The 12,884-nt window shown below is 45.7% G+C and overlaps 1 protein-coding gene across 1 annotated transcript in view; it reads right to left on the bottom strand.

Annotated features, from left to right (window-relative positions):
- The window catches only part of LOC106613120 (chloride channel protein 2), a 222,177-nt gene that overhangs the window by 87,941 nt on the left and 121,352 nt on the right, over positions 1-12,884 (bottom strand). Inside the window, exons 4-6 of the mRNA XM_045724704.1 lie at positions 11,627-11,755; positions 11,429-11,562; positions 10,330-10,407 (exon numbers count right to left, since the gene is read on the bottom strand). Of these exons, the coding sequence (XP_045580660.1) occupies positions 10,330-10,407; positions 11,429-11,562; positions 11,627-11,755 (341 nt within the window). The remainder of the gene's footprint in view (positions 1-10,329; positions 10,408-11,428; positions 11,563-11,626; positions 11,756-12,884) is intronic.

The raw sequence follows: 12,884 nt of genomic DNA, 5'->3' as shown, positions 1-12,884 counted from the left end.
CACACACACACACACACACACACACACACACACAGAGAGAGCAGTTGTCTCTCATCTTCAGAGTACAGAGAGATGAGTCAAAGATTCCCTCCCTCTCGCTCCCTCTGTCTCCCAAGGCCCAAGCGGAACAAGCATAGAAAGTTGAAAGACTATCTCTCTACTCCTCAATGCCTGATTCTCTGTCTTTACCTCAATCTCTCTCTCCCTTGCTTTCAAAACTTTTCTTAATTTATACATCTCTACATTTATTTATTGCTCCCTGTAGTATAGCTATGAAGATTAAAGATGAGATGTATTTAATTAGTTTGCAAATAACATGCTGGTTTAAATATTTATTATGTGTATATTACTTCTGTGTGTGTGTGTGTGTGTGTGTGTGTGTATGTGTGTGTGTGTGTGTCCGCGCACGCATGTTCTGGACATACACTCAGATGAACAGTCAAGAGTGAAAAAACATTCTCTAAACTAGTAATATGTGACGTGTTTTTCTCCATGCCAGCCCACTAACAGGCCTGGTGTAGTATTGAGCCGATGCAGACATGAGCAGTCGATTAGGAGGAGGAACAAAACAGATTGGAGAATCAGAACAGTGTTTCTCATAGCTCCTCCTAAACACCGACAGACCTATCACGTCGATCGGCCTGATTTTGGAGTTCACAGAAACAAAGGAACTTTCCCACATACAACTAACCTACAGTTCTATCTTAAGGGAGAGGGGAGTCTGTTCAGTGAATTACTATGGTATCTCACCCACATTGGAGTTGGTTTGCCAGCATGATCAGTGGCTACAGTATATGATAGATATAGTGATAAGATATACTGTGGACACATTTTGGGGTTTATGAGTGAGAAGACTGAAAAAAGTTAGGGTATGGAAGTGAAATATCAACAAGAAGCAAGTATAGTGGATAAAGAGGAAAGCAAAGCCAGGTCAGAAAGAGAACCTGAGCACCCGCCTCAGCTGAGAATGCACCAATTAGATGCTAGTAACAATCACGCCTACCTTATTTGAGGGTCTATTAAGCTGACCGGTTCTGCTCATAGATATCATCCTGACCAACTTGCCCTCTAAATACACCTCTGCCTGCGTCCGTTATGGGTCTGCAGTCAAACGATCACCCCTCATCACTGTCAAACGCTCCCTAAAACACTTCAGGTATCCTGGAGGATATTGACCTCATCCCGTCAGTAGAAGATGCCTGGTTGTTCTTCAAAAGTGCTTTCCTCACCATTAAATAAGCATGCCCCATTCAAAAAATGTAGAACTAAGAACAGATATAGCCCTTGGTTCACTCCAGACTGCCCTTGACCAGCACAAAAACATCCTGTGGCGTACTGCACTAGCATCAAATAGTCCCTGCAATATGCAACTTCTCAAGGAAGTCAGGAACCAATATACACAGGCAGTTAGGAAAGCAAAGTCTAGATTTTCAAACAGAAATTTGCCTCCTGCAGCACTAATTCCCAAAAGTTTTGGGACACTGTAAAGTCCATGGAGAATAAGAGCACCTCCTCCCAGCTGCCCACTGCACTGAGGCTAGGAAACACGGTCACCACTGATAAATCCACAATAATCGAGAATTTCAATAAGCATTTCTCTACGGCTGGCCATGATTTCTACCTGGCTACCCCAACCCCGGCCAACAGCTCTGCACCCCCCGCAGCAATAATCTCAGCTCAGGTCACCATAGCAACTCCCACCCGTAGCATGCGCTCCAGCAGGTATATTTCACTGGTCATCTCCAAAGCCAACACCTCCTTTGGCCACCATCCTTCCAGTTCTCTGCTGCCAATGACTGGAACGAATTGCAAAAATCACTGAAGTTGGAGACTTATATCTCTCTCTCTAACTTTAAGCATCAGCTGTCAGAGAAGCTTACCGGTCGATGCAGCTGGACACAGCCCATCTGTAAATAGCCCATCCAACCAACTACCTACCTCATCCCATATTTGTTTTTCTGCTCTTTTGCACACCAGTATTTCTACTTGCACATCCTCATCTGAACAACTATCACTCCAGTGTTAATTGCTAAATTGTAATTACTTTGCCACTAGGCCTATTTATTGCCTTACCGCCTTACTTAATTTTCACACACTGCATACAGATTTTTCTATTATGTTATTGACTGTACGTTTGTCTATCCCATGTGTATTTCTGTTGTTGTTTTTGTCGCACTGCTTTGCTTTATCTTGGCCAGGTCGCAGTTGTAAATGAGAACTTGTTCTCAACTGGCCTACCTGGTTAAATAAAGGTGAAATAAAAAAAATATCTATCAAATCAAATGTATTTATATAGCCCTTCTTACACCAGCTGATATCTCAAAGTGCTGTACAGAAAAGGTCAATGACTGCTGCTGAATTGATGCTATGCTTATTGTACCAACGCTCCTGTAGCGAGCAGTTACTCGTTATGCTACTGTTTTCTGATATTAAATGTTGTTAGCAAATGCTTGCAAGCTGTGAACTTCGCCCGCGTCGCTCAATATGCTCACGTAGCACGTCTACCTGCTGAGGGGACGTCATTGACTGAGGATCAATCCATGTTGCTGCTCTACTGTTGGCAGTCAATAGTGGCTACAACTAGCTAGCTAGTAGATTAGTCTTGGGACTATTGTATACTTTGAGAGTTCCCATGCCAGCTTCAGGCAGAGTCTGTGCTCTTGGTTTACGCACCTCATCACTGAGAATCTGCCCTCACCCATATAGGAGAAAGTAGCCTACGCTAGCCTAATATGTGTTGATATACAGTGAGAAGCAATGTTTCTTGATGACTGCGTGATGACGCTCTCCGTTAACAATGTGAGTTAGAACTTTAAACAGGTCAACATTCACAAGGCTGCAGGTCCAGACGGATTACCAGGACATGTACTCTGAGCATGCGCTGACCAACTGGCAAGTGTCTTCACTGACATTTTCAACCTGTCCCTGGCTGAGTCTGTAATACCAACATGTTTCAAGCAGACCACCATAGTCCCTGTACCAAGAACACTAAGGTAACCTGCCTAAATTACTACCGCCCCGTAGCACTCATGTCTGTAGCCATGAAGTGCTTCGAAAGGCTGGTCATGGTTCACATCAACACCATCATCCCAGAAACCCTAGACCCACTCCAATTCGCATACTGCCCCATCAGATCCACAGATGATGCAATCTCTATTGCAATCCACACTGCCCGTTCCCACCTGGACAAAAGGAACACATATGTCAGAATGCTATTCATTCACTACACCTCAGCTTTCAACACCATAGTGCCCTCAAAGCTCATCACTAAGGACCCTGGGACTAAACACCTCCCTCTGCAACTGGATCCTGGACTTCCTGACGGGCCGCCTCCAGGTGGTAAGGGTAGGTAACAACACATCCGCCATGCTGATACTCAACACGGGGGCCCCTCAGGGGTGCGTGCTCAGTCCCCTCCTGTACTCCCTGTTCACTTATGACTGCATGGCCAGCCATGACTCCAACATCATCATTAAGTTTGACGATGACACAAGTGGTAGGCATGATCACCGACAACGATGAGACAGCCTATAAGGAGGTCAGAGACCTGGCCGAATGGTTCCAGGATAACAACCTCTCCCTCAACGTGATCAAGACAAAAGGAGATGATTATGGACAACAGGAAAAGGAAGACTGAGAATGGGGGCATGCTCATTGGCAGGGCTATAGTGGAGCAGGTTGAGAGCTTCAAGTTCTTTGGTGTCCACATCACCAAACTAACTAACATGGTCCAAGCACACCAAGACAGTTGTGAAGAGGGCACGACAAAGCCTATTGCCCCTCAGGAGACAAAAGATTTGGCATGGGTCCTCAGATCCTCAAAAAGTTATACAGCTGCACCATCAAGAGCATCCTGACTGGTTGCATCACTGCCTGGAATGGCAACTGCTCGGCCTCCGACCGCAAGGCACTACAGAGGGTAGTGCGAACGGCCCAGTACATCACTGGGGCCAAGCTTCTTGCCATCCAGGACCTCCATTACATTTACATTTTAGTCATTTAGCAGACGCTCTTATGCAGAGCGACTTACAGTAGTGAATGCATACATTTCATAAATTTTTTTTCTCCGTACTGGTCCCCCGTGGGAAACGAACCCACAACCCTGGCGTTGCAAACACCATGCTCTACCAACTGAGCCACACATTGGACCGTACCAGGCAGTGTGAGAGGAAGGCCCTAAAAATAGTCAAAGACTCCAGCCACCCTAGTCATTGACTGTTCTCTCTGCTACCACACGGCAAGCGGTACCGGAGTGCCAAGTCTAGGTCCAAAAGGCTCCTTAACAGCTTCTACCCCCAAGCCATAAGACTCCTGAACAGCTATTCAAATGGCTACCCAGACTATTTGCATTGCCCCCCCCCCTCTTTTACACTGCTGCTACTCTGTTTATTATCATCTATGCATAGTCACTTTACCTCTACCTACATTACCTCGACTTACCTGTGCCCCCACACATTGACTCTGTACCGGTACCCCCTGTATATTGCCTCGCTAATGTTATTTTACTGCTGCTCTTCAATTATTTGTTGTTTTTTTACTTATCTATTTTTTCTTAAAACTGCATTGTTAATTACATTTGATATGAGCAAGGAGATGGTGCTTATCGCGCCGATTTGATAGTATTTGGTCTCATGTGGCTTCCTCAATTATGTGTGGTGCAGTTCACGAGACCGCTGCAAGACACTATAGTACGCTGTCTTTCAGTCACATTAGTCATCTTATATGCAGCAGTAGGTTTAGCCCCTGTATGTATTAGCCATGTTTAATCACGTGTCATGCCTTTTAAATAGGTAGTCGGCTCCCTGTCGGTCCATCTCGTAGTCTAGTAGTTTTTAGTGACAACTATTCTACCATGTGCAATTATACTGTATGCTAACTGTAGTGATCGCTTCATTCTAGTATCATGTATTAGATGCTGTTTTTAAATGATCTTATGTTGCATTGTGTTATGTCTTACATAACAACTCAATGCTGTGGTGATGCTTGTAAACTCTTGCTTAATTATCTGCACACAGTGTTGCATTATGGCTGCTGATACTGCATTTGTGGGAGCAATGTAGTGCTAACAATGTTGTGTTAAGTCTCTTATCATCTGCACATAATCGTTGGCATGGTTGCTACTATTGCTATTGGCAAGAGCACACGGTGAGGTCACTGTGCCATAGAGGCAACTCTAGCCACCCCTTCCACTTATTTGCAATGAGCATCACAGTACGATGGCAGACAGAACGTTTATGCAGATCTTTAACCCACACTGAGGCTTTTACATGAACACTAGCATATATTCATTAAATATGTGCTGATTTGACAGTTTATGTATTCTGTGTTAATTGTGTATTATTGTGATGCATCTATTGGCTGGGACAATCAATTTTGTCGTCTGGTTTATCCCAGATTGCCCCCCTTCGGTCACGCCCTGATCTGTTTCACCTGACCTTGTGCTTGTCTCCACCCGCCCATCTTCCCCACTTACCCCTGGGTATTTATACCTGTGTTTTCTGTCTGTCTGTGCCAGTTCGTCTTGTTTGTTCAAGTCAACCTGCATTTTGTCTCAGCTCCTGCTTTTCCACAGTCTCTTTTTATCTCACCCTCCTGGTTTTGACCCTTGCCTGTCCTGACTGAGCTTGCATGCCGTCCTGTGCCTTTGGCCCTTCTCTGGATTACCGACCTCTGCCTGACCTGACCCTGGGCCTGCCTGCCGTCCTGTGCCTTGGCCCCACTTCTCTGGATTACAGACCTCTGCCTGTCTTGGCCTGTCGTTTGCCTGTTGTTGCAATAAACATTGTTACTTCAACACAGTCTGCCCTTGGGTCTTACCTGAAAGCTGATACTTTCAGGATAAATTTGCATTCTTTCTGTTGTCTATTAAATAGTTCTGTCATCTTCATTCTCACTGTAGTGCTCATGAAGCATCAGGTTAGGCATATCTTTGGAGTGTACTAGTAGCCAGTTACAAGTAGCCAGTACCGCAAGTTATCATTGTTGCCGGCTAAACATTCCCGGGTCAGTCTCATCATTTAGCACATATTTCAAAGAAGTACAGCTCATTTTAAAATGATTACTACTGCTAAGTGTAACCTTTTTTCCCCAGATTTCAGTTAATCACCCTGGACCTTAAATGGGGAAGCTCGCGCTGTATCGCGGTGCGATTACCAATCAAGGCTTGCTATAGCTTCAAGCCGTGTTGAATTGGCTGTTAATACTAGCATTACCTAGCATGCCATGGGCTTGCAAAACACCCACGTGGCAATCAGCTGTTGGCGATCAAGCGTTCATTGTCCCCAATGGAAACATCTGTTAAGAGCTTGTTTCAGTATCTATTGGATTTATTTATTCTTCCTATCAGGTCATCCATCTTCTCCATGGCCTAGCGGCATATACACTATATATACAAAATTATGTGAACACCCCTTCCAATTAGTGGATTTGTCTTTTTCAGCCACACCCGTTGCAGACAAGTGTATAAAGTTGAGCACAAAGCCATGCAATCTCCATAGACAAACATTGGCAGTAGAATGGCCTTACTGAAGAGCTCAGTGGCTTTCAACTTGGCACCGTCATAGGATGCCACCTTTCCAACAAGTCAGTTTGTCAAATTTCTGCCCTGCTAAAGCTGCCCCGGTCAACTAAGTGCTGTTGTTGTGAAGTGGAAACATCTTGGAGCAACAACGGCTCAGCCGCGATGTGGTAGGCCACACAAGTTCACAGAAAGGGGCTGTCAACTGCTGAAGCGCGTAGCAAGTAAAAATCGTCTGTCCTCAGTTGCAACACTTACCACCGAGTTCCAAACTGCCTCTGGAAGCAACGTAAGCAAAATAACTGTTCGTCGGGGGCTTCATGAAATGGGTTTCTATGGCCGAGCAGCTGGACACAAGCCTAAGATCCCCATGCGCAATGCCAAGCGTCGGCTGTAGTGGTGTAAAGTTCACTACCATTGGACTCTGGAGCAGTGGAAACACGTTCGCTGGAGTAATGAATCACGCTTAACCATCTGGCAGTCCAATGGATGAATCTGGGTGTCAGGAGAATGCTACCTGCCCAAATGCATAGCGCCAACTGTAAAGTTTGGTGGAGGAGAAATAATGGTCTGGTGCTGTTTTTCATGGTTCAGTCTAGGCCCCTTAGTTCCAGTGAAGGGAAATCTTAACGCTAAAGCATACAATGAGATTCAGGACGATTTTGTGCTACCAACTTTGTGGCAACAGTTTGGGGAAGGCCCTGTCCTGTTTCAGCATGACAATACCCCCGTGCACAAAGCGAGGTCCATACAAAAACGATTTGTTGGGATTGTGTAGAAGAACTTGACTGGCATGCACAGAGCCCTGACCTCAACCCCAACGAAACACCTTTGGGATGAATTGGAACGCAGACTGCGAGCCAGGCCTAATTGCCTAACATCAGTGCCCGACCTCACTAATGCTCGTGGCTAAATGGAACAAGTCCACGCAGCAATGTTCAAACATCTAGTGGAAAGCCTTCCCAGAAGAGTGGAGGCTGTTATAGCAGCAAAGGTGGGACCAACTCTATATTAATGCCCATGATTTTGGAATGACATGTTCGACAAGCAGGTGTCCACATACTTTTGGTTATGTAGTGTACGGTGACATAGCTGTCAGCTCAGCTAGACTATCTGTACAATGTCTTCTGTTATATAACCATGTATGCCTTTTCTATTCCAAATTTCAGTCAGGCAAATGCAGCCTGCCTTTATCATGGTCCAGTAGCAGGAATTCAGTTAATTCCGGGTGTCAGGACCATTTGGTGTATAGTCTGCTCAGGAGCCATCTGTCCGCTACTCTCAAGGCCTACGGAGAAGTGACCAACATGCACATCAAAGAGCATCTCTCCTCTCTCTCGATAGCACAAGTTTGAGTCCAAGTTAAGGCAACAATGTGTTTATATTACGCGGTTCGAATGATGGCTTTCATGGTTTCGTCATTCTGAAATACACCAAATCATCCTTCCCTTTAATCTTGTGTGATCTGTTTGCATTATGGACACTCATATTAACCATACTCCCATCTACCCTAGATGAAAGAATTAGCATGGAAAATCAGTCGTCATCACCAGAACTGACACTGCTTTGTCCTCCCTTTCATGTTATGATATCTGAATACTGAGCACGGATGGCACCTGGCAAACCTCTGTTCAACATTGATGCTGGCAACCAATGACAAGGTACTGGAACTCATCACGGCTCTGGTTCCTTCGTCACCACTGCAGGCACATGACCATCTGCTGCTGTGACGTTACATTTGATTGATTCTGGAGTCTACATGAGTTCCTGCAGTATTGCTATATGATCATGATTGTGTCAGCCGTATGGTCCTGTAGCTATGTTGCATATGTAGAATATCCTCATTTACCAAGATGACAGCTCATCCTGCCTCAGCGAAGCCCCTGGCAGTGCATTTATATTGCAGGTGGTTGGCTAGTTTCATGGCAGGTGGGTTCATACTACTTACGGTTGCCTAGTTAGATGGGTAGAATATTTTCCATGTAGCAAGATGACAGCTCATCTTACCTCATCGGGGTACCCGGCGGTGCGTAATATGAGAAATAGACATACTGCTGCATTAGCTCATGCTAAACAGTTAGTATTCAGGCCTAGTAGACAGTCATGTAATGGTAGAATGACCTTAGCTGGTCTATTGAGAGCTGCTAAACGGTGATGAGTTTACCTGCCATTACCATGCCTCATTGAGTTTTCTATAATGGCGTCAGCCGTGGTCAATAGCCTACATGTTGCCGTCTTTGCTGGCTACTTGATATAAAATACATTGCATATAGCTACAGGTGGTTGGCTGGGTCATATTGCTTAAGGTTGCTTGTTAGATAAGGATGTATTTTTATGAAGACCCACCAGATGATTATTAATTTAGTTTCAGTGAGAGCAGCTGGGTTCGTACTGCTTACGGTTGCTGGTTAGGTAGCATATTCTCATATACCAAGATGACAGCTCATACTGCCTCAAGCGAGGGCAACCGGCGGTGCGTCATAACAAATATAACACATACGTTGCACAGATCACACTACACATGGTTAATATTCACACATAGTATACTGTCTTGTAAATGGTAGGATGTCTTTAGCTGGTCTATTTGCTCATATCTAAACTAGGCTTTCTGCAGTAGGGTTCTGCTGTTTTGGGATGTTGATTGTGGCCTGTAGAATGTTGTCTCACTCCTCTTCAATTGCTGTGTGAAGTTGCTGGATATTGGCGGGAACTGGAACACGTTGTTGTACATCTTGATCCAGAGCATCTGAAACATGTTCAATGGGTGACACGCCAGGATTGTGGGTTCGATTCCCACGGGGGGCCAGTACAAAAAAATATATTTAAAAAATGCATGAAATTAAAATGAAATGTATGAAATGTATGTATTCACTACTGTAATTCGCTCTGGATAAGAGCGTCTGCTAAATGACTAAAATGTAAAAAAATGGAGAGTATGCAGGCCAGAACTGGGACATTTTCAGCTTGCAGGAATTGTGTACAGATCCTTGTGAGATCTTTGGTGCTTTATCATGCTGAAACATGAGGTGATAGCGTGGGAACAATGGGCCTCAGGATCTAGTCATGGTATCTCTGCATTTAAATTGCCATCGTTAAAATGCAATCGTGTTCGCTGTCCGTAGCTTATGCCTGCCCATACCATAACCCCACCGACACCTTGGGGCACTCTGTTCACAACTTTGACATCAGAAAACCGCTTGTTGAGAGGCCGGTTGGACGTAGCACCAAATTCTCTAAAACGACGTTGGAGGCGGCTTATGGTAGAGACATGAACATTACATTCTCTGGCAATGGTTCTGGTGGACATTCCTGCAGTCAGCATATCAATTGCACGCTCCCTAAAAACATGAGACATCTGTGGCATTGTGTTGTGTGACAAAACTGCATATTTTAGAGTGGCCTTTTATTGTCCCCAGCACAAGGTACACCTATGTAATGATTATGCTGTTTAATCAGCTTCTTGATATGCCACATCTGTCAGGTGGATGGATTATCTTGGCAAAGGAGAAAAGCTCACTAACAGGGATGTAAACAAATTTGTTCACCAGATTTGAGCGAAATAAGCTTTTTGTGCGTACCGAAAAAATATTTTATTTCAGCTTATAAAAAATGGGACCAACACTTCACATGTTCCGTTTATATTTTTGTTCAGTGTATATTAAGCTACCCTGAAGCAGCAGAGCATATATCGCCAAGACTTGCATTATACATTTCTTAATGAATGGTTTAACATATTTCTGCATGGTGTTTCCTTTCTGAAAGATCATATTGATACCAATGTGGTAACTTGTGTGTGTCCAAGTGTGGTTTACCTCGTAGATTCCACCAAACAGAGACATGAATTTGCTGAGGAGTGCAGCACACAGACTGGCAATGTGAACAAACGGACCCTAGAGAGAGGGGGAGAGAGAATCACTTGTGAATGATTTCCTAAAAACTTCAGTGTATCATTGATTAATCTCAACTCTTTCAAGACTTTCCTAAGCAGATTTAAATTCTGTTGTATTCTTCCAACCCCCTCTCCACCCTCATTCATCCCCCTCTCCTCTCCACCCTCCTTCATCCCGCTCTACCCTCCTTCATCCCCCTCTCCGCTCTACCCTCCTTCATCCCCATCTCCGCTCCACCCTCCTTCATCCCCATCTCCGCTCCACCCTCCTTCATCCCCATCTCCGCTCCACCCTCCTTCATCCCCCACTCCTCTCCACCCTCCTTCATCCCCCACTCCGCTCCACCCTCCTTCATCCCCCACTCCGCTCCACCCTCCTTCATCCCCCACTCCGCTCCACCCTCCTTCATCCCCCTCTCCACCCTCCTTCATCCCCCCACTCCGCTCCACCCTCCTTCATCCCCCTCTCCACCTTCCTTCATCCCCCTCTCTTCTTTCCACCCCCTTCATCCCCCTCTCCACCATCCTTCATCCCCCTCTCCACCTTCCTTCATCCCCCTCTCTTCTTTCCACCCCCTTCATCCCCCTCTCCTCTCCTCTCCACCCTCATTCATCCCCCTCTCCTCTCCTCCCTCCTTATCCCCCTCCCCTGTCCTCCCTCTCCACTGTGACCAACAGGGTGGCCTGAGTGCAACGTGTGTGGCTGTATGACAGGGACACAGGACACGTGTAACCACAACCCTCTGTGTGCTTCACTGTAAGAACCCCTTGTCCTATGAATCACAGATATATTGATTGATTTTAGGAGTCTTCATGCCAGGTTGCGTCTGCTGGCTGTCAAATGGAGTGTGTGTCTGCATAACAGTACTGTACTGTCAGCAACAAGTGACAACTACCCAAACTCACACAAGCCTGACTGTGAGAAGAGGACGTGTGTGTGTCAAAAGACTGTGTGAGAGGTGAGAAGAATGTTAACCGCGCGCGCGCTGTGTGTGTGTGTGTGTAGAGAGTGTGTGTGTTACCTCCTTGCCCAGAGGCATGCCACTGCCGAGGGCACAGGTGAGACCGATGACTTTGGCCACAAAGGTTTTAAAGGTGAGGTATTCTTTCAGCACAACACCCCTCAGAATGGTCTTCATCTCTGGGATACCTGAACCTGGGTGGGGGGGGGTTACGGTGCTCTGATGCAGTCAGTCAGTGTATGTGTGTGTGTGTCTTACCTACGGCCTGTGGGGCCAGTATCTGTGTGAAGCCAGCTGAGAAGGTGATGAGCACCACAGGGTAGGTGACCCAGGCCAGGTACTGGAGAAACACATTACTCTCCAGGCCTCCATACATCCACTTCTGTGCTGTGGACACACACACACCAATATCAAATTGATGTCAATCAGAAAGTAAAAGTATATCCAATATATAAATCGTGAGAAAATATATTAATCATGAGAATGGCAATGCATATCGTATTGGCAGTATCCTGATAATATCGTATTGTGAGGTCCCTGGCAATTCCCAGCCCTACTCATGAATACAGAGACAAAACATTTGACAAAAGTAGAACCCGCAGGACTCCTCTCCTAAAAATGACTGCTTTACATGGAGAGATCAAAATGACTGCTTTACATGGAGAGATCAAAATCACTGCTTTACATGGAGAGATCAAAATGACTGCTTTACATGGAGAGATCAAAATGACTGCTTTACATGGAGAGATCAAAATGACTGCTTTACATGGAGAGATCAAAAGTGTGTGTGTGTAGAAAGGGGGGGATTTGTCTGGATGAGCATCTTGCTTCTAGATGACTCACTCCTCTGCCCTCTTCACTTTCTCTACATGCAGTCTACCATCTGACACACACACACACACACACACACACACACACACACACACACACACACACACACACACACACACACACACACACACACACACACACACACCGCAGAAATGTGTGTAAATGTGTGCTTGACTCAAGATAAAGCACATTGACATCCACACACCTTCTGAACACACATACATTCTACACACAAACACATTTTAATGCTGCAAAGATGAAATTAAACCACATTTAAGCTAATCATACACACACGGACTTGCATGCCGCTCCGGGATACAGTAATCTGCACTGCAGCTCATCATGAACACACACCCTGGTTTGACGGGTGTGTGTGTGTGTGAACCACAGTGTCTGAGATTATCTTGAGTGTGGCTTAATGTCTTCTTTAGCTGCATGCAGGAGATGTGTCAGATTAAATGATTCAGACAGAGGAACAGTACAGCTGACTAGAGCCATCAGTAGACCAAGCAGTCTACCTCCTCCCCAACGCCCTCACCACCCCAACGCCCTCACCTCCCCAACGCCCTCACCACCCCAACGCCCTCACCTCCCCAACGCCCTCACCACCCCAACGCCCTCACCTCCCCAACGCCCTCACCACCCCAACGCCCTCACCTCCCCAACGCCCTCACCACCCCAACGC

The sequence above is a fragment of the Salmo salar genome, chromosome ssa09 (assembly GCF_905237065.1).
Source record: "Salmo salar chromosome ssa09, Ssal_v3.1, whole genome shotgun sequence".
NCBI lineage: Eukaryota > Metazoa > Chordata > Actinopteri > Salmoniformes > Salmonidae > Salmo > Salmo salar.
Note: the sequence above shows the minus strand (reverse complement) of the source record. Positions and strands in the feature narration are given on the sequence as shown.